Source organism: Panthera tigris, chromosome C1 (assembly GCF_018350195.1).
Source record: "Panthera tigris isolate Pti1 chromosome C1, P.tigris_Pti1_mat1.1, whole genome shotgun sequence".
NCBI classification, from domain to species: domain Eukaryota; kingdom Metazoa; phylum Chordata; class Mammalia; order Carnivora; family Felidae; genus Panthera; species Panthera tigris.
In genome coordinates this window covers 34,202,616-34,229,639 of record NC_056667.1, presented here as the reverse complement: position 1 = coordinate 34,229,639, position 27,024 = coordinate 34,202,616, and the positions used below count along the sequence as shown (strand labels likewise).

General features: G+C 49.1%; 1 protein-coding gene across 2 annotated transcripts in view; it reads right to left on the bottom strand.

The window, feature by feature from the left end:
- The window catches only part of ST3GAL3 (ST3 beta-galactoside alpha-2,3-sialyltransferase 3), a 199,710-nt gene that overhangs the window by 14,540 nt on the left and 158,146 nt on the right, over positions 1-27,024 (bottom strand). The window contains exons 6-10 of one of the 2 annotated variants that reach the window (XM_042996880.1): positions 13,327-13,421; positions 10,109-10,172; positions 9,209-9,304; positions 8,734-8,920; positions 284-388 (exon numbers count right to left, since the gene is read on the bottom strand). In XM_042996880.1, the coding sequence (XP_042852814.1) occupies positions 284-388; positions 8,734-8,920; positions 9,209-9,304; positions 10,109-10,172; positions 13,327-13,421 (547 nt within the window). The remainder of the gene's footprint in view (positions 1-283; positions 389-8,733; positions 8,921-9,208; positions 9,305-10,108; positions 10,173-13,326; positions 13,422-27,024) is intronic. The other variant, XM_042996879.1, reaches the window with a different exon arrangement.

The window sequence follows — 27,024 nt, the reverse complement described above, 5'->3', positions numbered from 1 at the left end:
AGTTATACTGAATTATTTTTAATTCACCAACTGTACCACACTCACTACCAGTGCTCTTCTCTGTGCCCCAAACTTCATCTACGATCTCCAAGAGGCTGAGACGGGCAGCTGGTTAGGGTCCAAGGCAAATTTACTTAAGTGTCCTGGAGGCTGAGAAATGGGGTGGCTGGACCTTCCCGCCCAAGTGGCACTTGCCCTGTGCCCAGGCCCCGTGCTCTCCCTGACACACTCACTCCTGGGCCCTTGCCTGGCTGAATCTCGCTTCTCAGAAGGGGACCGTCACCTGCAGGGGGAGCACACTGTGTCCAGCGTCGCCACGTGTACTGTCTTGCTCGCTCCTGAGGGCAGTCTGACAGGGAGCCACACGGGGAAGCTTTTCCTGTCCCCACTGTACAGAAGAGGAAAAACGAACCCCGAAGACATGGGCTGAGGCAGAGGAATCATCGTTCCCAACACCGAACCCAGCACTGCTTTGCCAACCTTGCCTACACCAAAGGAGCATGGCAGGGGGGGGGGGGGCGGCCGTGAGGACGGCTGTGAGGACAGCCATGAGGACAGCACTCCTTCACGTCACCGAACTATCATTTACATAATAGACCCCTCAGGTTATATTTGGGTTTGGCCATTATTAAATAACACTCTAATAAAACAATCTTTGTGTGCCGATCTGTCCTTCCTTTGGGTAATGGCTATTGGTGCCAAATGTCATTTTCTTTCCAAAAATCTTCTCCCCGTTTATACTCCGACCAGTAGCCTCTGAGAGCACCTGTCACTGAACTCTTGCCAGAATCACATATGATCATTTAAACATGTTCTTTAAAGATGTGGTGGGTGATAATGGCATCCTGTTGTCTTCACATGAATTTCTCTGACTGCTGGAAGGTTAAACATATTTTTGTTACTAGTTATATTTCCTTCTGTGTGATCTGCTCAGTCTCCTGCCCTTTATGTGCTGGGGTCCTAATGGTTTTCTTGTCAACTCTCATAACAATAACCATTTGTCTGTCATATTTCCCAAACACACTTTCCAAGGCTCTGTGGCATCCAGTCTCTTCATTGTTGTGAATTCAGTTTAAATTTTCATATATTATCAAGTCTCATTTCTCCTAGCGCGTCCACCCCTTGAAAGTTCTTTTCCCTCCGGGGATGTGATTTCTATTCTACTTACTTCAAAGTTCCCTTTGGTTGTATTTTTATATTTTACTTTTTAGTCCATTTGGAATTTATCTTGATGTGTGCTTTGAGGAGAGGGTCAAAAAAAACCGTTTTGAAAGCTATATTTGGCAAAAGCAATGGACAGAAATAGGAGTCAGCTTGGGGCCGACTTCATGAGGTTGACAGACAACTGAAAGAGGCAAAGCGCCAGGCACTGTGCAGTTCTCGTTTTTTTTATCAAGGACAGTGATCTTGACCTGCAAAAAGAAGATCAAACATGGCTAAAGGAAAGAGAGGCCCCAGAGAAGCAAGAGGAGAGCAAGGGTCTGGATCTAAAAGAACGACCTCCCAGGGCCATGAAAGGGGGAGGCAGCCCAGCCAAGAGGAAAGAGTCCTGGCTGAGGGTCAGAAGACTTGGGTTGGAATCCTGACTCTTCCAGAGGTTCCTGACTTACTCTGGGCCTCAGTTTCCACATGTATTTATTCATTTACGTGTGGGCCAACTGTGTTTAAGACATTGCTGGAGGCGATGGACTTACAGAGACAAACCCCATGGTCCCGGTCCTCTGGGGGCTTGTGAGAGTTGGCAGGGCAGTGACCCCTCAGGCGTGAGGAGTGTTTCGGTGGGGACTCTGAAGAGAGGCATCTATGACAGCCTCACGAAGGGGAGCAGGTGAGGCGTGGAGGTGGGATATAGGATCTCTCTATTCCGGCACAGCCAGAGTGGAGGGTGTATGTTGGGTGCAAGGAAGAGGGGCAAGGACAAGGAACGGGTCGGCAGGGGCCAGGTCATGGGCGCTATGCCACAGAGCCTGGTTTTATCCTGCAGGCCAGTGGTTCTCACAGCTGAGCCTGTATCCAAACCTCCTGGAGGGCTCATTACAACAGATGGCTGGGCCCACCCCCAGAGGTTCTCATTCACCAGGCCAAAGGTGGGGCTCCAAATGCATTTCTGCCAAGTTTCTAGGTGATACCCATATGTGGGCATAAGAAGGCCCTTTGAGAGTGGCAACATGTAGGCAAAGGGAACCATTAAGCAGGAGAAGGAACCAACCAGAGGGACACTTGAGGAGGATTCTTTTGGACACAGATTTGGAGAACAGACTGGAGGGTGACTGGACTGAAGGCAGGGAGATAGGAAGCTGCTGAAATAAGGCAAGTGAGGTTATTTTTAAAGGGGGGAAATCCCAGATTTGGAGACTGAATGAATACAGAAGGCAAAGGAGGAGGAATGAAGCATGCCTCCCAGGAGTTTGGCCACAAGCCTGTAAGACCAGGGACTATCCCCGCAACTCGGTACTGTGCCCAGTTCACAGCAAATGCTCGCTGGGTATCTGCTGACAAGTTGTTCCTTTAAAGGGAGGCAGAGGTTGAGTCCACTGGATTTGGAATCAGGTCGCTGCCAGCAGAGAGACAGGTATGGAAGCTGGACTGGAGAGGGTGGGGAAATAGAAGGGGAAGAAATGGAGAGGCATCGTGGAGAGGTAATGACTCTTTCTGGAAACCTGAAAAGGAAGGAAGGACAGAGGAGGAATACAAAGTAAAGAGGGCTTTTAAGGTGAGAGAGACCTGAACAAAATTACATGTGTGAGAGGAGGATCCAGTAAGAGGTGAGAAAAGAAGTAAAGGAAGATAGTTCCTGGGGAGGTGGGACAAGACGGCATCCAGAACCTGGGAGAAAAGTGACCTTGGATGGGAGAGGCACAGAAAGCATACTGGGGGAAGCCGGGATGGATGGGGAGGCAGGTAACTTCATACACTGGAGGCTGGGAAGTCCAGAGTTCTTGATTGCTGACCACCTTTATTCTCCCTGTGGAGTAGGGTGTGAGACTTCGGCTTAGGACAGGGATGGAGGTGTAGTGGAACTGAAGACGGTGGTGAGTAGGCTCCGAGAGGAACGACGGCCAGGGACAGGACACAGGGGTGGCAAGTGGCATCAAGATGCTGGTAAGGTGGGGCACCTGGGTGGCTCAGTCAGTTAAGCAGCCAACTTCAGCTCAGGTCATGATCTCACAGTTCGTGAGTTCGAGCTCTGCATCGGGCTCTACACAGACAGCGTGGAGCCTGCTTGGGATTCTCTCTCTCCCTCCCTCTCGGCCCCTCCCCAACTTGTGCTCTCTCAAAACAAATAAATAAACTTTTAAAAAAAGACGCCGGTAAGGTAACACCACTATCTCAGCTCAAGTTTCTCTCCATGGGGACTCCCTGGCAGTGGACTGGCTGGATGAGATAGTCGTGGGGAGGGGGAGTTGTCAGGCCAGGGAGACAGCACATGAAGCCCGGGGCTCTGTGTGATTTTGGTGATTGGAATTGGCCGAATGAATGAATGAATGAGAGGTGTTACATGTTATGGTTACACAAGATACCTCTGGCTCCAAACGCGACCCTCCCACTTACTGTTACTTGTCGCCTGGCCTTGTAGGGTTGTTGACATGGCTGGCTGATGCACTGCTTGTAAATCGTGTGGCCCAGAGCCTGGTATGTGGAAGAGCTCAGTAAACGGCAGCTCTTATTCTCATGGGCCGTGACAGGTGGGAGCTGATCGACAGAGGATTCTACGCAGCAGGGTGATGTGGCTGAGCTTATTTCTTAGCAAGACCCCTGAAGCAGTCAGAGCTGGGTATGACTTCAGTTCTCCCACTCAGCTAGCTGTATGAGCTGGAGCAAGCAACTCATCCTCCCTGTCCCTCAGTTTCCCAATCCCCCAAATGGGGGTAGTAACAGAACTGATCTAATAGGATTGTTACGAGAATAAATTCAAAGGAGGCTGGCAAACTGGAGAGCGTAACACGTGACAGCTGTGACGAGGGTGGCGGAAGCCGGAGGAGGCAGAGGAAGAGGAGAAAGGAGGACGAGGAGAGAGGCAGGAAGAGGGGAGAAGAGAAGGTGGCACAGTGATCATACTGATTATGAGGCTCAGTAACCAAGAGGTCACCGATGACAGTGACGAGAGGAGCAGGGGGTGAGACGGCATGAACCCCAATCCCTCAGCACTTTCTGTCTGCGTGCAGAGGAGTAGCAGTTAGCATGTGGCCGAGGGGCCGAGCATGGAGGCCTCCTGGCCCTCAGGGCAGAAGAGGAATGAGCCACCAGAGCTGGCTGCAAAGGAAACAGTGTCCCAGGAGAGCTTGTCTCTGAGGTCTGGCGGGGAGATGGTTGCTGGTTCAGCAGAAGCCTAGTCACAGCAGGAGGAAGCCACGCTGCGTGCCAGCCTCAGCACCCTTTCCAGGTGCCCTGTGCGGAGTCGCCCCTGACGTGAGGTGATGTCCACACTGAGCTCCTAAGGCTCGGCATCCCTCCCAGGTCTGGAACAGCATACAGGCTTAGGTGCAGATGGACATTCAGTCCCCATCTCGGGCCCAGTCCAATACGGCCTCATAGGCAGGGACCTGGTGGCCCTGTTTGCCCTGTGGATTTCCTAGACTATTAGCCCACCCCTGCTGTCTCTCCCAGGAGGCCCTGTGTCTCCTGCCTCAAGGCCTGGCCTCGGACCCCTGCTTTAGGTCATCTCCTAGGTCAGACCCTACAGCCTAGACAGACAATGCTTCATTCCCTAGTGCAACTGGGCTTTTCTACTGGCACCAATAATTAATAGATAGATAGATAGATAGATAGATAGATAGATAGATAGAAGTAGCATTAATCATTGCTACAGATAGCACTTGCTAAGTGTTGAGCACCAGGCCAGGTGCTTCTATATTTCAGCTGGTTTAATATTTAAAACAATCCTGAACAATGGGAAGGATTACTCCTGTTTTACGGATAAGACTAAATCTAAGGGGCCTGGGTAATTTGCCTAAGGTAACCCAGCTAACAAGTGACAGACTCTAAATCTAAACCCAAGTCTATATGACTCCAAGGCCTGACCTGCTTTCCCCTCTTAAGCCATGTTGTCTTCCCAAATTCTGGAGCCCAGTCCTCTCTTGTGCATGAACGTGGCACCCTGGCTGGCCTTAGGCCCCTCCCTCCTTCCCCAAGTCCTGAGCTACAGCTGGGAGGTTGGGCCTGTGTCCAGGCTATCCAGGGGCCAACCCCCCAGCCCCTGTCTTCTGTCCCCCTGCTGGGCTGGAACCACACCCATTCCAGCCCAACCTAGGTCTCAGGGCCTCACTGAACTGACAACCAGTCAGAGGCCCCGCAGCAATGAGACCAGCTTTCCACTTTCAGGACTGAGGAGGGGGACAGGGATGAGTGGGGGATTAGGAAGGCAGCTCCTTTCTGGGTTACCGGGCATTCTGGGGCATGGGAAGGGGAGGCTGGTGGAGGCGGGAGGAATGGGGCCTGAGTGACTGCCTCTCACATGCCCTGTCCTCTCCAGACCCCACGGACAATGGACGGAGCACCTCCAGCCTTCATCAAGCATCAGGAGGGTGCTCAGTGACAGCACCTACTACATCGCATTACAACTCTAGTTTCGGGCCTGTTCCCACTAGACCGTGAGAGACAGGGAGCAGCATGGTGTCAGCACACAGGACACCTCAGTGACGCCTGGCAAATGAGCGCATGGTGAGATGGAGTGAGATGTGCCTCTGAACATTTCACAAGAGCTGGAGGCTGCCCTGTCCCACCATGGCCTTACATACACCTGCACCTCCGTGTCTCCGGACCTCATCGTCCCCACTCAACAGTCCACTGGTGCTCCTCTGAGCTGCCCTGAGCATGGCCTGCTGGGAACTCCTCCAAGCTTGCTGGCTGGCTCAGGGCTCCTGCGGGCTGGGAGATAACGAGCCTTGTGGTAACTTGTCTGGAACTTGTAGTGCAACTGTCCAGTGAATGAGGGAACCAAATGGCCACAAACGGTGACAAGAAAAGTTCCCATATGGATGAAGACAGTATGGCCAGCCTTAGCACAGGCTGTCTTCTGGGTTGTCCAGTCTTCCTTTCCGGTCTTTCCTCTCTCCAGACCCCACCATGACTCCTGGGTACCAGAAAGTTCCACCCACTGAGCAACTTGTTCACATAGCAAGAGGCAGGCAGCAGCCGTGACCGAGGCCTGACGCTTGTTCCAGCACTGCCCAGCCAGTCCTTAGCTCCCAAATGCAGAGCTGCCTCCTGCCAGAATTCTACAGGTGAGGCTTCCAGCAGGTGCAGAGAGTTCCCCAGTAGCCCAGAGGCTGCATGGCTGGAAACATTGCTGCAGGAGCAGGACAAGCCTGTGGTTGGCACCAGACGGGGAGGCCCTGGAGAAGCAGTCTCTCCCACATTTACCTGGGTCTCAGATGCCAGAGAAGTGGAGTAGCGTGTGGGAGACGTCCTGTGAACTCATCGGCCCTGGGCTTGGAGTAGGGACGGGTTCTAAAGGACAGGCTTCTTGGGTCACCAGGAAGTGCTAGGGCGGGTGAGGCCATCGGCACTGCTGGCCTCCTCTGGCAGCTCACTCTAAAGGCCCAAATTATCTTTTTTTTTTTTAAATTTTTTTTTTTTAACGTTTATTTTATTTTTGAGACAGAGAGAGACAGAGCATGAACGGGGGAGGGGCAGAGAGAGAGGGAGACACAGAATTGGAAACAGGCTCCGGGCTATGAGCCATCAGCCCAGAGCCCGACGCGGGGCTCGAACTCACGGACCGTGAGATCGTGACCTGAGCTGAAGTTGGACGCTTAACCGACTGAGCCACCCAGGCGCCCCTGGCCCAAATTATCTTTGACTTTGGAGCCAGGGAAGGATCACAGAACTTCAAAGGACTCCTCCCTGTCCCTTCTCTCTTCTCACTCACCCCTACCAACCCTGGGAATGAGTTCTCACTAACACAAGGCCAGTCCTACATCTCCAGGCACGGCCAGGCCAGGTCAGGACACAGACATCCACCAGAGTGACCATGTGCCTGAGCACAGCCCACACTTCCTCATCCCAACTGCTCTAGTATCTTCGATCAGACTGCAGCCTGGGCCAGGCCAGGTGGTAAGCTCCTCAGAGTCTTCCTGGGAACAGTGAGGCCCTAAGTGGCTAGAGTACAGTGAGTCTCTAATTGGCTGCCTTCCTTTTCTTCTTTCTTTCCTTAGTTCCGTGGATGAACTATAAAAGCCTTGAATTAACTGACCTTGTTGTTCTCGGAAGGAACATGTAAAAACAACCCACCTGGCTGCCCTGACCCACCTCCTTGGCCTGGCCTCCCGGTCTGCTCAGCAGAAAGCAGGATCTGGTATTTGAGCCAATTCCAGATCATTTATGATGACTGGGCATTGAGGGGTTAAAAAAAAAGCCAGTGGGATCAGGGCCCTGCCCTCCAGGAGCTCTTCTGACAGGTGTCCATGGGCAGAGGAAAGGATGTGCCAGGAGGGGGTGGGCAGATGGTCAGAGGCCAGGGTGAGAAAGCAGCTCCCAGCCGCCCTGGAGTTCACCAAGGTGGACCAATTCCCTCCCGTTTCCCCTTAGAAGTGCCTACCTGTGACCCCAATTCTGTTGCCTTCAAAGCAAAGAGAAGGGCTCTCCCACTAGTATCCAAGCCATGGTTCTAAAAACAGAGGGGTGCTCCTTCAGCCCCATTCTCTGCCTGGTTTGCATGGGCAGTGGGCCTTCTTGCAGCTGGAGCCGGCTGAAGCCAACCCCTTCCTCCCCTTTGGGGAGCCAGGCTAAACCCAGGGGAGCCTGCCTGTCTCATTCAGCTTCCCCTTCCCCACTGTCCCACCTACCTGAATTTCTGGACCTGACTTCTGTCTTCTCTCTCGCTTGCTACCTACTTGACACTGCCTGCACTTGGCCTTGCTTGGGAAAGGGCTGTGGAGTTAAACCAAATTGCACTGAGACCTCCATAGGAAGGTTAAGCTGTTCCCACCTCCCAACTCGCCTCTAAACCTCCAGAAAGAACAACTAGCTTCTTACTGTATGCGGAGGCCATCTGTCATCATTCTCCTCGCATAAGAGGCTTGGGTGTTGGAAGACGAATGGCCTGAACTCTGCAGTACTCCTCCCCTGGGGTGGCTGGTGATAGCCGGTTGAGGGGAGAGGGGGGAACGGGCCTGGACAAGTTGGCAGGCATCCCTGTAGGCCCCGAGCTGTGAATGGAGGACTCAGGAGGGGATTCCGTGGGTGGTCCACCAAAAGGAGCAGTCACTCTACTTGGCCACACAATCCCCTAGAGAAACGGGCCTGGGCCCTAGTCTGCCTAGGACAAGGAGTACAGAATCTGATCATTCCTGGAGTAGAACCAGACTCAGTGGCAGCTGGGGATCTAACTGCAGGTCAGCGGTACAAGTACAAAGCAGGGAGAGGTGGGACTTATGGGCTTGGGAACTGGCACCCTCAAGCTCACTGAGGGGTCCAAATAAGGCCTTCCTCCCTTGGCTGGCAATGAGGGTGGATCCACATGAGAGTCAGAGTGTGAGGGGGCTTGGGGAGGCCACTACAAGGGCAGGGCAGGGCAGGGCAGGGCAGGGCAGGAGAAGATGAATATTAGGAGTGATGCTGGGGCTAGCCAGAAAAAAGCGTTCCTTCCAGGGGGTCCTAAGGCCAGGGAAGGGCCTGCAGGGAATGCTGGAGAGGGACTCTGAGTCTGGCTGAGAAAGAACTCACAGGCTGACCTGGAAGCCAGGCAAGGCCAGGGCAAAAGGGGAAGCAGCTGGCGTACGGGGAGCTTACCACTCTCTCCTTGTAGACAATGTACTTCAACCACTTGAAGTCCTGCCACTTGAAGCCAGCGAGGACAAAGAGAGAATCGCGTTCGTATTGTTCGGGCCGCTGCATGGCGCCCTCAGGGTAGGTGATGCGCAGTGTAGTTTTGCTGCCCACATCCTTTTCAAAGCCTTTCACGGGTGCTGAGTTCAGTCTACAGAGAGCAGGCCCAGTCAGAGCCTGCCTTGAGCTCACTGCATGTAGTCTGTGGGCTTGTGTTTGGGAGGCACTATGACTCCGGAATTCCCCAGGGGCAGAGAATGGGGAGCCAGGTCACCTGGAGTCACCTAGCTTTTGGAGCCCTTCAAGCCAGGGTTCTTCTTGAGGCTTCTGCTGACCTTAGCCCAACTGGCCAGATGGCCAGATGGTTCTCAATGGACTCAGGGGCCAGGGTTTGGGCCAGGACACTCAGGTGCCTGAGGCACTGCTTTGGGGAGCTCACCTGACCACAATGTCATAGTCATCAATGCGTGACCCCAGAGACTTGTTGGCAAGGACACCTCCATTGCCCACGATGATGCAGCGGCGGCAGCTGAGGCTGAGGGGAGAGAGGCAGAGACCTCTGAAGAGCTGTCTGCTAGGTCTCCTTCTCCCTACCCCTTTGGCCCTTGGCCCCATGCCTTTGGCCGTGTGCAGGCTGGAATGGGGGAAGAGCAATGGGCTTCTGGCAGCATTCTGAGGCCAAAGGCATACTGTGGGTAGTTAGGTCACTCGGGACTCTCTGACATACCTAGTCCCAGATACTCTCCAGGAAAGCGTGGGTGTGGAAGGGGCAAGGGCACTAGTTCTGGGGTGGTGAGGAAGGAGCCTCTGGTGAGATGGCCTTCTAGGCTGAAGATTCCCCAAGGGTTAGTGGAGTTCAGGAGAGAGGGCAAAGTGTGCTGAGTTTGAAGGCTGTGCCAGAAAAGCAAGCAGAGAGGACAGGCCTGGGGGCACCAGGACCCATGGCTGGGCTTATTTTCAAGTCAGAAGCCCCCATGCTTCCAGTAGCCACCAGAGAGCCCTATGCATTTTGCTTCCCCCACCTGGGGCTTCCCTCACCCAGGGCCCACTGGCTTCAGCACTGTCACCGCCTCCTGCATTTAAGCCATGGCATCTTCCGCTACCACCACCACCCATGCCCTCAGACCTCTGATGGCTGAGGACCGAAATATCTTGCCAAGTGCTTTCAGTCCATGGGGTGCAGACCCGCTGGAGGGCCTTGCTTATCTGCTCACCATCCCCAGCACGTGTGCTGTGCCTGCATGTGGGCACACGATACCCCGGGAAGTCTGGCTGGACCTCAACACCTCTGCGCATGCCAGGCAACTGAGGGCAGGAGGCTGGGTAGCAAGTGGCTCACCTGTCCAAGGCAGGCGTCAGGCGGTACTCTTTGGTGACTGACAGGATGGCTTTGATCAGATTGTCTGTGGACAGAGGAGGGAGGTTATTGTTAGAGGGTCACTGACGTCCCCATGAAGTGGTTTGCGAATGACGTTGGAAGCACATGCTACTGCGTAGGTTGGAGGTGGATAGGAGGGTGGGGAGAGGGGACTCTGGGCACAAGGTTGGGCTGGGCCACTGGCCTAGCTTTCTCCCTGACGAACAAGATGGAGGCAGGGGTACAGGCAGGGACACTCAGCTCTGCCTGGAGCCGGTCCCCAGCGCTGGCATGCAGTTCCTCCCCTCAGGGCTCCCCAGCCCTTCCTGGGAAGTCTCCTCTGGCTTTCAAAGGCTCTGCAGTCAGGTCCCAGGACATGCGTTCCCAGGCCTGGGAACTGCTCAGAGACAGAGTACATGCTGGACTCACCTCTGTGCCCTGACTGAGCAGAAAACCAGAGAGCAAATGAGGAGACCACCAACGCTGAAGAGCTCAAGTGTGCCCAGGCAGCTCCCGACTCAGAACCCTTTGCCTCACTCACCCTCTGATATGGTCTTCCCCTCACTTCTCCCCCCAAGTACTGCCCATCTCCAACCTTGGTCTTGGCGGACTGTCTCTTCCTACTTCCTTCCCTCTTCAACCTCTGAGGGTTGACATCTGCCCATCTGCACTCCACTCAGGCTGCCCCCAGCAAGGGCCCAGGACCTCTGTGTTCTCAGATCCTGTGACCACTATTCAGACCTCATTCTTCTTGGCCTCTCACTGGCTTTGGCCATGGTCATTGCTCTCCTTTCAAACTCTAGCATAATGAGAACATTATAATATACTGTATAATGATACTGGCTTTGGAGTCCAATCCTGGCTTGTGCTACTTCAGGGCTCTGTGACCTTAGATAAATCACTTCCTTTCTTTGTGTTTTAGTTCCCCATCTTTCAAACGAAGATGGTAATTCCTACTCTGCAGAGTCATTAGGAAGATAAAAAGATAATGTGCACAGAGATCTAAAGATAAAGTAAGTAAATCGGTACAACCGTGGTGAAGACCATCTTAATAACATTAAGCAAAGATGTAGATGTGCACAGACTAAGATCTTGCAGCTCTCCTCCTAGGTAGATAGCATCAGAACACTCACTCATTTGTTTAAGGAAACCTGTACGAGAAGGTTCACTGCAGAACTGTTTGTAATAGCAAAATGTGGGAAGCAACTAAAAAGCCCGACAAAGGAAAACAGATTAAACGTGGTACACAGAATACTACCCAGCAGTAAAAATACATAAACCAGTGACCTTTGGCTTTGGGTACTAATACAGATATGCCTGTAAAGCATAAGCAAAAAAATCAATTTGAAACACACACACACACACACACACACACACACACACACACACACACACACAGAGTATTATTTGTAAAGTGTAAAAACATGCAAAAACGATATCAGATTTTCAATGGATATATAAATATGTCACAAAAATAGATAAAGAGACATTGAAACGATAACCCCCAAACCAGGATAATGGTCTCCTGGAGAAGGAGGAGAATGGAATGGGAAGGGATACACAGAGCTTTAATTGTATCTCCTGTTTTATTTCTTAAGCTGGGTACACATTGCATTGTATTCACCTTTATTCTTTTTTATATGCCTGAAATAGTCCATGTAAAGAAAGGATGCCTCCCGACTTAAAAACGACAACTCCATAATTTTTTTTTAAAAGATGGGGTGGACGACACTGTCAGATGCAGCCAAGAGGTCAAGTTAGGAACTGAACAGTATCCTTTGGATTTCCCGGGGGCACTGAGCAGTTTCACTGGAATGATGGAGGAGAAGAGAGTGCTCCAGAGTAAAGGGTGAGAAAGAAGCAGTGAGCACAGTTAATCTTCCCAGGAGGTGAAGGAGAATGGGTAAGGAAATGAACCTTTAAGGAGTGTTCTATACTAAGTGCCTTCAGATGTACCTTATGGAGGGCTTCAGGGAAGGCCACAGACACCCTCCTTTTCCCACCTCCCATTTGACCTCTAAGGAAAAGCATATTGCTACTAATTGCCCAAGGTCAAGGTATGGCTTGGGTTTTTGTTTTCTAGGAGGGGACCTTAGCAGAAAGGGTATAAATTAGCAGGTGCTCTCTTGTTGCTGGCCGATGGGCTATGGACCAGCCTTTCCAGGCCTTCATAGCTTTGTAGGATTGGAGTCTTGAGTGAGGATTTGGGAGAAAAGTAGGCTGCTTAGCTACCTGTACCCAGCAAAAAGGAGTTCTTCACATGGTTCAGCCCTACCCATTAGATTTGCCCTTGGGGATCTGAGGTCAAAACTCCCATTCTAGAGTGTCCTCCTGCTGGTCACTGTCTTCTTTTCAGGATGGTGTGGACTGGCTGAGTAGAGGACTCAGGTATTTTTAAGTCCCCTGGCCAAATGATATCACCCCTTCAACAGTTATCTTATTTAATTCTGACCACAACCTAATACAGTAGTATTATTTTCTCCATTTAACTGAGGAAGAAATTAAAGCACAGACAGGTTAAGTAACCTGTCCAAAGTCACAGCTGATAAAGAAGTAGTACTGAGATCTGATCCTTGAATGTCTGATCCTAAAGCCCAAACTCAACCATGCCATGAAATAGTGCAGGAACTTGACAAGGCATCAGAACCACTAAACCGTCAGAGGTGGGAAAGTCAGGAGGGAACTGCATGAGCGAAGTCCCTAAGGCAATGGAAGGGGACAGTTCTGAGGGCACCGGGGGGACATCGGCCTTGGACAGGGTAAGAAAGAACTGAAAGGGAGACCGGGGTAAAGAGGGGATGATGGAGGAGCCTGGGGGATGGCCTCTGTCTTCTCAGGGATTTCCCCCTCGTACCTGGTCCTCCAGGATGGATCTCCCTGACGTCCTTTCCTGTGATCTCTTCCCCCTTCAGAGCCATTACTGTCCTGCTCTCTAAATATCTGTGTCTCTACCAGACTGGAGCTTTTTTATGGAGAAGGATGGTACTGTCCATTCCACTGTTGTATACCTGGCCCTGGCCAAGTGGTGGGCTCGGAGTAAACGAAGAGTGAAGCAAGAAAAAGAAAGGAAGGGAAAAATGGAAGGAGAGGGGTGGATCCCCAGCATGGGGACTTCTGAGGGTACAGCCCTACCCTGAGTGCAGGGAGACAGGCTGAGGGATGAGATGTTAATGTAGAGTGGGCCAGGGTTCCCAACGTACCTTGACCTTTGATCCCAAAAGGCGGCACAAATTCCCGAATCCTAGCCCACTTGCGGAAAGAGTCATCCAGGAACATGGGTGCTGGCTTGGAGAACCTGGAATACAACAGGGCTGTTGAGGATCCCCAAATGCAATAAGCTGGGGTATGGACTGGCTCTTCAGTACATCTGTCTTGGCAACGGATCTGCCGGGAGGACCTTGACACTCCAGCACACCCTCCCTGCCCCCGGTCAGTGGGTAGCTGCTGACATAGCTTGTCCAGTGGAACCTGAGTTCGAAGGGGCAGATCTGGCCAGTCTCTATGTGGCCGGCCATAGGGGTGGAGAGGCAAGATCCACTTGCCCTGGATGGAACTGCAGCACGCCAGAAGCTCTCTGGCAGGCGACCCAGGCATGCACCCCACCAGTCGCTGCAGCCCACGCTGTTCCTGTGGTCTGGGAACATGGAGATGACACACGGGCCACGTGAGCAGAAAGATACCCAAAGACAGCCAGTGCATGGAGACAAGAGTTTTGGAGAGAATTCTGGGAGGTGGACCACCCAGGGTGAGGAGGGAGAATTCACAATGAAGACGGAGAAGAGCCACAGGAGACAGACGTTTGGTCGAGAAGAGAAAAATGGGAGCGTCCCATGGCTGAGAGGCAGGGCTGAGCGGAGGACTCAGACAGGTAGGAGCCTGAGCACCTCTGCTGGCAGAGACCAGGAGGGAAGGCTAAGCTCCTCAGGAGGTGAGGGAGGGACACTAAACACAAGGGGGATGGTAATGTGGGCCTGGAGGAAAGATGGGAGGGAAACAGGGGGAGAAGGAAGGATGAGTTGATGCTGAGTTGAGAAGGGAAAAGAACGTTTCACTTCTCTCGGGAAAGCCCAAGGAGTGGGCAGGCCGTGGAGCAGGCTTTCAGGGGTGGGGGTGGTGGGGCAAAGTCAGAAGGGATTCATAAGGCAGTGTGGACAGAGGGAAAAGCTACAGGAGAAACCGAGCTCTTTGGGGATGCTTGGACAACACAACCTCACGTGGAACCAAGCACCCTGGCTCTAAGACCTTTCTCAGGGCACCTGGCAGCCTGGAAGAGGGCCAGTACCTGGTCATCTACTGTGTGTTGATTCTCGCTGTGGGGCCTGCTTGGGGCCTTGCTGGCCAAGAATGAATGTGTGGAGGCCTAGGCCTGGGCTCCGTCTCTGTATTTCTAACTCAGTCTGAATCAGCCACTGAAAACCTGAAGACTAGAGGAGAGGCCCTCTAGTCTGGGAGCCTGGGAGGTAGCCTGGGAGGTAGCCTTCTGAACGTACTCCAACTCAAGCAAACCATTCTCACTTCCATCATCACTGACCACTATAATCAGCCTACCCAGGAGGAAGAATACCAGTAATCACTTGGACGTCTAATATTATTACAGATTTTGAAGTGAACTTGAAAGAGGCAGAAAACTTTCAATCCTGCTCCCTGTCCCATTACTCATGGCTGGAAAGACGTTGTCAACACTCGACAGCACGGACAGGCCATTCCTGCCGAACAGCCTGCCTCTGGACTTCTGAGTCAGCACACTTCCCTTCTGTGTACAAGGATCATGTATGTCTCTCATACCCAGTATATCAAATCCAAGTACATTAACATATTTGATGTTTCACCAGAGGCACCAAGGATCCTGGCCACAGCCTATATGAAACAGCGAAGGAAACAAGGTCCCTGGATAAGCCTGGAGTGAGAACCTCTCCTCCTGTGTCAGGAGCTTATAAAATGTTTGCAGGGGCGCCTGGGTGACGCAGTTGGTTAAGCGGCTGCCTCTTGGTTTCAGCTCAGGTCATGATCTCACAGGTTTGGGAGTTTGAGCCCTGCGTTGGCCTCCTCACTGCTTGGGATTCTCTCTCTCTCTCTCTCTCTCTCTCTGCCCCTTCCCTGCTTATTCTCTCTCTCTCTCTCAAAATAAATAAACTTTTTTAAAAAGCTGGAACAAAGTCTTTGCAAAGTTTCTCAGTCAGGCTTGGACAGGCTTTATCTGCTTCCCAATATGTACTGGACATCATATGCTAATAAAATCTTCTAAGGTCTTACCAATGTTCTCAACATATTTTTTCCTTTGCTCTCTTTTCTTCCTGAGAAAGCGCATTTTGTTAATTTTTACTTTAAAAAAAAACTTATTTTCAGGGGCGCCTGGGTGGCGCAGTCAGTTAAGCGTCCGACTTCAGCCAGGTCACGATCTCGCGGTCCGTGAGTTCGAGCCCCGCATCAGGCTCTGGGCTGACAGCTCGGAGCCTGGAGCCTGTTTGCGATTCTGTGTCTCCCTCTCTCTCTGCCCCTCCCCCGTTCATGCTCTGTCTCTCTCTGTCCCAAAAATAAATAAAAAAACGTTGAAAAAAAAAATTAAAAAAAAAAACTTATTTTCATTGTAGCTTGTAATATATGCTAATTATGGGGAAAATACTGACAGGTGCACACACATAAACAAACAAACAAACAAATAAATAAAACCCATAATCCTAAAACACAAAGGCAACTAACCTTATGGTATATATCTGTACTGATTTTCCTTTTCCCATATTATTTCTTAAACTACTCTGTAGACTACTTTTTTCACTTTCTTTTTTTCAATTAAAAAAATTTTTTTTAATGTTTATTTATTTTTGAGAGAGAGACACACACACAGAGTGCAAGCAGGGGGAGGGGCAGAGACAGAGGGAGACACCAAATCTGAAGCAGGCTCCAGGCTCTGAGCTGTCAGCACAGAACCTGATGTGGGGCTTGAATGCAAGAACTGTGAGATCATGACTTGAGCTGAAGTCGGATGCTTAACCGACTGAGCCACACAGGCGCCTCTTTTTCACTAATAATGAAAACATTGCTGTGGAAATGGACACAACTTTCTCATAATACACAAAGGCTAGATCAAACAACAAAAACAATAAGCTGCTGGTCACCTGACACAAGTTGGTCCCCAACAATTGAATGTACAGGATACACAAATGAAAATATGACCAAAAAAGCAGAAGTTGCAACATTAGTGTTCTAGCCTGAATGTCTGTGTTCCCTCAAGTTTGTATGTTGAAATTTCATTCCCAGTGTGATGGTACTTGGACGCGGGGGCCTTTGGGAGATAATTAGGGCATGAGAATAGAGGCTTTATGAGTGGGATTAGTGCCTTTATAAGAAGAGGCCAGAGAGTTAACTAGCTCTCTTCCCCCATAGGAGGGTACAAGGAGAAGTCAGCCATATGAACCCTAAGATGCCTCTCACCAGAACTCGACCTTGCTGGCACCATGCTCTCCGACTTCCAGCCTCCAGAACTGTGAGAAATACATTTCTGCTGTTGAGAAGCCACCCAATTTACAGTAGTTTGTTACAGCAACTAGAGCTAAGTAAGTAATGAACAAAAAAAATTCACGGGAGAGATCCTGGCAAAAAGCATTAAATGGGTCTGGTAAGTGTTTTTTAAAATCTTTGCCTCTAGGGGTGCTTGCATAGCTCAGCTGGTTAAGCGGCTGACTCTTGATTTCGGCTCATGTCACGATCTCACGGTTCATGGGTTCAAGCCCTTGCATCAGGCTCTGTGCTGACAATGCAGAACCTGCTTGGGATTCTCTCTCCTTCTCTCTCTGCCCCTCCCCTGCTTGTGCACTCGCTTGCGTTCTCTTTCTCAAAAATAAATAACTAAATAACCTATTTATTTCTGGTTTTTAAACACTGTCCATCTCACCTTGTTCTTTTATTGGGTCTTTCTGTTTTAGGTGCTTATTTTGTAGACCCTCTTTATTCCTTGACAGATCAAGCCAGACTCCTCTAACATTTCCTACTGCTACTTGGGTGCACCTTTGTGCAAAGGGTACTCTTTTTTCCTGCTCTGGATATATTTAAAAAACTTTTTATTATGGGAAATTTCAAACATGCACACAAGTTGAGAAACAAAACAGTGAACCCCCATGGACCTATTACTCAGATGCAGCAATTATCAGTCATGATCAATTTTGTTTCCCTTCTACCCCATCTACTCTCTCTGTGTATTATTTTGGAAACTCTCAGAAATTATACCATTTAATCCATAAAATACCTTAGCATTAATTTCTAGAAGATAAGGACATCTTTAAAAACCTAACCACAGGGGCACCCTGTGGGTGGCTCAGTCAGTTAAGTGTCCGACTTCAGCTCAGGTCATGATTCCATGGTTCATGGGTTCAAGCCCTGTGTTGGGTTCTGTGCTGACAGCTCAGAGCCTGGAGCTTGCCTCGGATTCTGTGTCTCCCTCTCTCTTTTCCCCTTCCCTGCTCTCTCTCTCTCTCTCTGTCTCTGTCTCTCTCTCTCTCAAAAATAGACATTAAAAAAACCCAAACATAACCACACCTAAACAACTCTTCTTAAAGCCATTATCACACCTAAAACACTATAATTTCTTAATAGCAACAAATCGTCAGTTTCAGATTTCTCCTTAATTAATGTTTGTTGTTATTTTAAAAGTTGTTTATTTAGATCAGAATGAAAGCATGGTCCACACACTGAATTGGGCTAATCTCTAGTCTCTTTCTAATCCATAGGTTTCCTCCTCTCTTTTTCTCTCTTTGGCCTTTTCATCTTGGCTCCTGAATCCTTCTAACACACTCCAGTAATCAAGGAAAGAAAATGTCCTTGCTTTCTAGTATGTGAAGATGTTCCCAGGTTTGTCCTATATATTTCTTGCCTCCATCTGAAGTCAGTCATTTTCCAAGGAGTCCTGGTTATTGGAAATGGTATTTAGAGACTACCATCTGGGTGGCTGGGTCGCGCATGTCACTATGGTTAGTCATTTTTCCCAGGTGTTTTCAGGGGGAAAAAGCCAGGAAATAATTTTTTTAACATTAATTAATTATTATTATTTTTAGAGAATATGCAGGTGTGGGAGAGGGGGAGAGAGAGAGAGGGGGAGAGAGAGAGAGAGAGAGAGAGAGAGAGAGAGAGAGAGAGAGAATCCTAAGCAGGCTCCATACTCAGCAGGGAGACCAACATGGGGCTCAATCCCATGACCCTGGGATCATGACCTGAGCCAAAATCAAGAGTTGGACACTCAACCAACTGAGCCACTCTGGCACCCCATAAACAGAAAATACATCATGCATTTATACTAGTATTCCCAACCCAAATTCAGGATTACAAGATTTGTACTTACTTTCTTTTTCTTGTTTAATAGCTTTATTGAGATATAATTCACATGTCATAAAAGTCATCTATGTAAGCTTCCTTTATATTTGTATCTCTTTTCAATTAAGTAGACATTCTTGCCTATAGTGATAGCAACACAATTACTTATCTGCTTTATCTTAATACATATTTACAGATAGATACATGTAGAAAAATATATAATATTTTTAGCATAACATTACTAACACTCTCATTACTAAAAACAATTTAAATACAGTTTCTTTACAGTTCTTTTTGTCTCTGGGTATACCCTATTAGAGAAGTACAGACAAGTGATGGTGCTTTTGCCACTTGAAATAATTCTGCTGAGTTTTAATTCGTTAATGATACGTAGTTAAGTCCATTTGTTTCATTTTGCTTTTGCTTTTTAGGGGTTGCTTATACCCCATTTTAATTTAATTTTGTTTTATGACGATATAACACTTTACCTAGTGCCAAACTAAATTCACAAAACAAGATACATTCAGAGGAGTCTGACATTTATTTCTGTGTCTGACTTCTGTTGCTTCTATTCCCCTACAGTATTTATTTTTTATTATTAACTTCATTTTATTTGTATTTTATTCACATTAGTATTATTCCTACAATGAATTCATTTTTATTTTACCCTTCCTTTCTTTTTTTGAGGTGAGCAAATACACAGTACATATATGTGTGTGCAGAGTACTACTATTACCTTCTTTATTCAATAAAAATAACATATACTGTTTCGCCTACTGAGGTGTTTTTTTGTTTGTTTGTTTGCTATACAATATACTGTGGTAATCACTCCATAGTAGTATGTAGAGTTATATACTTGATAATATTATTCAGTCCCCTGAGTTGTTGCAATCTTGTGTAAAGTAGGTTCTACCAACAGCGGTTACAGTGAATAGCTTCATGCATACGTCTTTTCTCTTTGCCAACGTATCTTTGGAATAGATCCCGAGGAGTGGGTTGGTTGGGTCAAAGGGAAAATGCACATAAGTATTTTGCTCCATGTTGCCAAATTACGCTCCACAGGGATTGTGCCCCACCAGCCATGTAAAAGTACACTGTCCAACACTGCAATGCGGCCAGTCTGATAGGAGAGAAAAGAGTATCTCTGTGTTGTTTTCATTTGTATCTCTTTTAGTGTAAGTGAAATTGCACATCGTTATATCTATAAAAGGGCCATTTGCACTTCTCTTTCTGTTACCTTGGTTCCTAGCTGTTGCCCATTTTTCTATAGGATTACTGGTTTTCCCTTTTTTTCTCCCAGCTTAAAAAAATTATTTTAATGTTTATTTTATTTATTTTGAAAGAGAGAGAGAGAGAGCGTGCAAGCAGGGGAGGGGCTGAAGCGGGGAGAGAGAGGGGGGGAGAGAGAGAGAGAGAATCTCAAGCACGCTCTGTGCCATTAGCACATGCGCCTGATGTGTGACTCACAAACCGTGAGATCATAACCTGAGCTGAAACTAAGAGACGCTTAACCAACTGAGCCACCCAGGTGCCCCTCTCGCAGATTTTTTGAGATATAACTGACATCTAGGTTGTGTCACTGTGTAAGAGTATGATGCGTTGGTTTCATATACTCGTATATTACATTATAATCACCAACATAGTGTTAGTTAACAATCTTCCCTTTTTTGACACCCTGCATATATTAAATATATAAACCCACTGAGACACAATTACAAATATTTCTCCTAGTTTGTTTATTTAACATTTACTTGGCTTATGGCATTTTCTTGCTTTCTTTTTTCCCCTCATTTTTTGCAATAAGTTTTTTAAAAATGTAGTAAAATTTGTCAACCTTTTACCTTATTGTTTCTGGATTCTGAGTCTTAGTTAGAAAAATTCTCTTCATTCTCAGGTTATGTCTCTTTCCTGGCTAGAATCCCATCCATTTCTCCTGTCTTTCTTGCCAGGACCCTGGACCCCCAGTTCCACTGTCTTTTTGCCCCATCCATTAGGCAAAATCTACCCAGAGATTAATCTAATCCTACACTCTTGTATTCTTTGTGCTGCTAGAACACACACACACACACACACACACACACACACACACACCCCACATTGAAGTGAAATGATACCAATACAAATTCATAGACTTGAACCTTAGGCTGGACCCTCAACTTTGCTCAGTAGCTATTCCAAACCTTCTCCACACTCCACAAATGCTCTATCCTTTCCAACCTTGTTTAAGCCGATTATTTCTTCTCTCACTTCACAGCCCAATCCAGGACACTCAGATAGGAACTCATTCAGTTTCCTGCTTCCTTATCTCACCCTTTCGCCCCCCAAAGTTGATCTCTTCAGCATGCTCTGGTTCCCTTTCCTGTTTGTCGCCCCCCCTCCATACCGCACCCCGAGGCATACAATCAAGCTCAGGTCTCTCTTATGTGAAAACAAACACACAAACCCACTCAACAAACTTTCCTGAGCACATACCCCTTTAGCCATCCATCTCTCTCTCTCTCTACGCCTTCGTGGCGAGACATCTAGAAAGAGCAATGGATATTCTGTCTCAACTCCCCCATCTCCTGTTCACTCCTTAATCTAACGTAATTGGGATTTACTCTTCTGAGACTACTATCACACTCCAGCACGGTGCACTATTTGTAGCTTCCTGAACATGCTGGTCTTCACACGCTTACATGTGCAGTGCCCCACCCCCCACTCTATTCCCCAATCCCCTCCCGTCTCTATCTGCCTGGAAAATCCCTTGTTATTCTTTCAGTTTAAAGGCTATTTCCTCTGGACAACCTTCCCTGCTGCCTCCAGGTAGGCCTGTCGTCTTCCTACAGTGTTTCCACTGCACTTTGCTCAGCCCCCATGAGGTGGCTCAGTGCCTGCAGAGGCCTTGGAAGCTGAGCTAGGGGCCATAAACAACAGGAAATGGGGTGGGGTGGTGGTAGAGGTGGTGCATGTATGTGTGTTTGTGTTAATTCTGCAGGTGGCCTGGGCAGAGCCTCATGCTACACCTGGGACGGAACCAGGGGCTTCTGTCCCGGGACTAGTGTGCCAGTGTGGGGGCCTGGCCAGGGTGGAGGTGGCCTCTGAGGTGCAGAAGGACTGGTCAGACTAGCGGGGGTGTGGGACGCCTGACCTGCTTGCCCTGGCCTGGGGGGTAGCAGGGTAGGGTGGGGCAGGCTCAGGCAGACGGGCCCCAGCCTGCCAGCCCAGGGCTCCAGCACGCGAGGCAGCCTTAGGATCAGGTTTCAGTAGGGTGTGTGAGTGCGTGAGAAGGAACAGGGGAAGGAGGAGAGGGAAGTTGCACTGGAACCTGTCCTTCTTTTCTCCTTAGATCCTAGAGCGTAGTTTGGAGACTTGTGGCACTAGGAGGGCACATGATGAGGGTGGGTCTGACCCCTGTGCCTCTCATAACAAGGCTGTGACCACAGGAACCACAGGCTGCCCTGTCCACAGACCTACAGACTCTGACCAGCTAGCAAGGCAACCCAGGGCCCTCTGAAGATAGCTTTCAGCTCATTTTATGCCCAGTGGTGTGACTGAGGCGCAGTGTAGAAGGTGAATGTCCCCAACTCTGGCTCATCAACCTAAACCACTACTACTGAAGGTCCAGCACTTAAAAAAAATTTTTTTAATGTTTATTTATTTTTGAGAGAGAGACACACACACAAAGTGTGAGCGGGGAAAGGGCAGAGAGAGAGAGAGGGAGACACAGGATCTGAAGCACTGAGCTGGTTAGCACAGAGCCCGATACAGGGCTTGAACTCACGAAGTGCGAGATCATGACCTGAGCCGAAGTTGGACGCTTAACCAACTGAGCCACCCAGGTGCTCTGAAGGTCCAGCACTTTAGCCTGTATCCAGAGACCAGCAAGAAAGGTGACTGGGTCTTATCAGGGCGTGAGGAGTACTTATACGTGGGCACCAGCAGACCCAGAGAAGGATCTCCCTCGTAGCTCCCACCAATCAAACTGAAAGAGGAGCCTCCAGATGCGGGTTTGCTGGATTAGGTAACACACATCTTCTGTTCTCTATCTGTGCCTGTCTGGCCTTCTAGCTAGTGAGTGTGAACAGCCTAAGCAGCCCAAGGGACAAAGGGAAGACAGAACCCAGCAGTGGGTCCTGAGGACCAGGGGCCACAACTAATCTGTCTGTTAGATTCAGCCATAGACCTTGGCCCCCCAGAAGTGAGATTGTCATCCAGCAGGGTGAAGGCCAATCCCCACAGATCCACTGTCCCAGAACCTGTTCTGGGAAGTGGGGAGGTGGACAACACAGAGGGACATGGGCTTTCTAGAATCTACCTGGTCTCGTTTGGGATCTTGTTGCAGCAGCCCCACCACAAAAGGCCCTGCACAGTAAGACCTTGGTATACATCCAAGCCAGCAAGATGAGCACTTCCTAAATGCCTCGCAAACTTCTGTCTTCCTGCATATTTCCCTCACTGACCACCTGAATGGGTCCCCTGGAGAACAGGAAGAGAAAGGATGGTCAACCCGTAGGGCAGGTGGACATATGTCCAGGGAGAAGCAGCACAGAGGTAGAGAACACAAACAACAGGTAACAACCAACAAGTCCTGTTCCAAACATCAGCATGCAGTTCCTGCCTCCTTATCCTGTGTGGGACTAGATGGAGTAGAAAATGCCGCCCTATCCAACAACTACTGGCCTACTCAGTGCCAGCCCCTGTGCTGAGTGCTGGCTGGGGCCTAAAGGAAAATCAGCCCTGGCCCTTCCCTTCAGGAGCTAGTAGTAGACACAGGTAAACAAATAATCATAAAATGCATCCGTCCATCGTGCATCGTGTAACAGGGATACAAAGGTCTTAGACCGACTTAGGGCTACAGGAGAATCTTCGTGAAGAAGATGACAACAAAACTGAGCAGGGCCTTGAAGGACAAGTAAATGAGCCTGGTGGAGAATGTTAGGAGGAGAGTTCCAGGAGAAGGGTAGTGTAGGCAAAGGCACAGGAGAGAAGAGAATCTTCCCGTCTAGGTATCGCTGGGGCCACACAGAGTAAAGCAGCACGTACCAGGGGTTAGAGTAGCTCAGCCTGGTGACCCCTCCCAATGAATCTGCCCCCTAGTCCCACCCAGGGGGTGGAGCAGTGCGTGAGGAAGGAAGGAGCTGGTGAGTGTATTCCGACTGGTGTAAATAAAGCAGTTGAGGTGTAAACTCTGCACGGAGGGAAAGGCCAGGGCAGGGCGTGCATCAGCCCCGCCGGGGTTGGCCTGGTGCCCTGACGCTGTGTCAGGACCAATTTCAAGCCAGATCATCACTGGAAACTCGGGCACTCGGTTCATGCTCTTTCTTGTTGACACCTTGCAGTGGGTATCTGTATTCCTTCCCCCTCCCTGTGTAAACGCAGGCTACTTTTCATTCCGTATGGTTCCACTGAGCTGACCTCCCCTCCCCCCACTGCTGCTGGGAGGAGCGCATGTCCCAGGCTGGCCAATCAGGACGGTTCACCCGGAACCAGAGTAACTGGCTTAAAATGGGCACCTGATCCAAGTGGGACAAATCAAATTCTTCTCTGAGGTCTAATATTTGGCCACTGGGGGATATGGGAGTCTCTTTTTCTCTGAGATAGTGAGCTGTCATGACCGTGTAAGCCAAGAACAGGGCTTGTACAAACTGCAGCCCATAGACCAGATGCCGGTTTCTATAAATAGTTTTATTAAAACACAGACATGCGGGGTGCCTGGGTGGCTCAGTCGGTTGGGCGTCCAACTTCAGCTCAGGTCACGATCTCGCGGTCCGTGAGTTCAAGCCTCGCTTCGGGCTCTGGGCTGATGGCTCAGAGCCTGGAGCCTGCTTCTGATTCTGTGTCTCCCTCTCTCTGCCCCTCCCCCGTTCATGCTCTGTCTCTCTCTGTCCCCAAAATAAATAAACGTTAAAAAAAAAAAAATTAAAACACAGACATGCTCATTCATTTACCTAATGTCTGTGCCTGATGTCACACTTTAACAGCAAAGTTAAGTAGCTGTGGCAATCGTTTGTGGCCCACAAAGCCAAAATATCTACTAACTGGACCTTTAAGAAAAAATGGGCTGACCCTGGGCCTAGAGCTGCTGGAGCCATCTTCGTGGCTACATAGAGAAAACAGTCTACATAACAGGCAAACCAAGAGCCAAAACACTGGGAGAAAGACACCGTTTGCGTCCCATATTCAGGCGAGCCTGAAGATAGTTCAGCCCCTTGATACAGGTTTCTACCCACGACAGCTGCTACCTAGAGGAAAAAGTTTAAGCTCTTTCGTCTGGTTTATGAAGCCCCTGTGATCTGGCTCCTGTCTACCTCTCCTGCCTCAGATACCCCCTCCTCCCTTTCCCTAAGGGCTACCCATACCCAACTATGTAGAGTTTCTGTAACCTGCCAGACTCTTTAATGCCTCCACGCTTTCATACATGCTATTCCCTTCGCCTGGAATTTTCTTCCCCTTTTCATTCACAGGCTGAATTTCTGCTCATTCTTCAACCGGACCCCAGCACCTCTACCTTCTGAAGGTAAGAGTCCTGGGGTGCCTGGTGGCTCAGTCGGTTAAGCAACCAACTCTTGATTTTGGGTCAGGTTATGATCCTACGGTTTGTGAGATCGAGCCCCGTGTTGGGCTCCATGCTTTCAGCGCAGAGCCTGCTTAAGATTCTCTCTCTCTCTCTTTGCCTCTTCCCCACTTGTGCTCTCTCTCTCAAAATAGTTTTAAAGTTTATTTATTTATTTTGAGAGAGAGAGAGAGAGAGAGAGAGAGAGCAAGTGGGGGAGGGGCAGAGAGAGGGAGAGAGAGAGAGAGAGAAAATCCCAAGCAGGCTCTGCACTGCCAGCACGGAGCCCAACACAGTGCTCAAACCCACAAAGTCATGAGATCATGACCTGAGCTGAAACCAAGACTCAGACACTTAACCAACTGAGCCACCCAGGTGCCCCTCTCTCAAAATAAAGAAACTTTAAAATAAAATAAAATAAAATAAAATAAAATAAAATAAAATAAAATAAAATAAAATAAAATAATAAAATAAAATAGAATAAATAAAATAGAAAAAATAAAATAAAATAATAAAATAAAATAAAATAATAAAATAAAATAGAATAAATAAAATAGAAAAAATAAAATAAAGTAATAAAATAAAATAAAATAATAAAATAAAATAGAATAAATAAAATAGAAAAAATAAAATAAAATAATAAAATAAAATAAAATAATAAAATAAAATAGAATAAATAAAATAGAAAAAAAATAAAATAAAGTAGAAAAAATAAAATAAAATAAAATAAAATAAAATAAAATAAAATAAAATAAAATACAATAAAGGTAAGAGGTCTTCCCTGAGTCACACAGGGCTGACGGGGCCCTCCTCTGGTCTCCATGGTTCCTTGTGCACTCTGTCCTCATGGCACTTACCACACGCTAGAGCAATCGCCTGTTTCCCCACCAGACCGTGTGGTAGCCCTGGCACACGGCCAAGCACACACACAGGTGTTCAGCAAACGCCTGCTGGCCAGAAGCAGGGGGAGCAGCTCAGGTGGGGGACTCCACAGTGTGGACCCTGGTGGGCCACTCCAGGCCTAATTTTTGCTCTGCTATTGAGGTCTGGGGGCTGCCTTCTTGGGGCTTCTCACGGAAACTTGGATCTCCCTGCTCCAAATGGCCAGGCTTCTAGCGACGTTTCTATTGTTTCAAAGCAAACCCTTCCTGAATCTGAAACACGGCCAGCTACTGCCCCTCGGCCTGCTCTAGGACTGTGGCCGCAGACAGACTGGAGCCACATGTATGACATGTATGACAGGCAGGGAGGCCTATGCTGAAGGAGGAGAGGAAAGGCTGAGCCAGGCGCCCTTCAGGGAGCAGTGCCCAGGCTCCTGCTTGACAGGGCTCCCACTGACGATGTCGACAGCCTGTGCTCAGTGTGGATGAAGGAGGGGGGGAAGGGGCTGAGACTTCCTAGTGAGGGGAGGGAAGCACGGGAGGCAAAGGGGAGAACTGTGAGCTGAGAAGCTGCTGAGAGGCAAGCACTCCTCTCCCTGTGAGAGCGTGGGTGATGGCCAGACTGCCCATGGGGGCCATGTGTCTTTGGTGCCCACCATCCATCTCGTCAACGTGTGCTACAACAGCTCAGAGTCCCTGCCTTCGAGGATGATGGAGAAAGCAGCCAAGCACAGACAGACACAGCTGTGAAACATCTGACAAGGGCCACAATAATCACAACAGTAATGACAGCAGTTTACAGTTATCGAGACCTTACTACATTCTGGATGCTGCTCTAAGTGCTCTACGCACATTATCTTTTTTCATCCTCACAACACCCTCATGGATTGGCACTACTTGCACCCGTATTTTTACTGATCACACTGCCTGTGGGAATACACTCAAGCCACCCACCCCTCTGGGAAGCGCGTTATTGGGGCTGGAAAGAGGACCGAGCCAGACTGCAGGGGACTGAGGAGGGAGAGAAGTAAGTGTTCAGGAGAGCTCAGGCCATTTCGAAATGAACTTGGTAGTGAAGGAGAAGACAGAAATAGGATGATAGCTGCTGAGTAGGGGGGTGGGTAGGCAATGAGCGTGTTTGTATCTGGCCAGAAGGAGACGAGCAGAAGAGAGAGGGG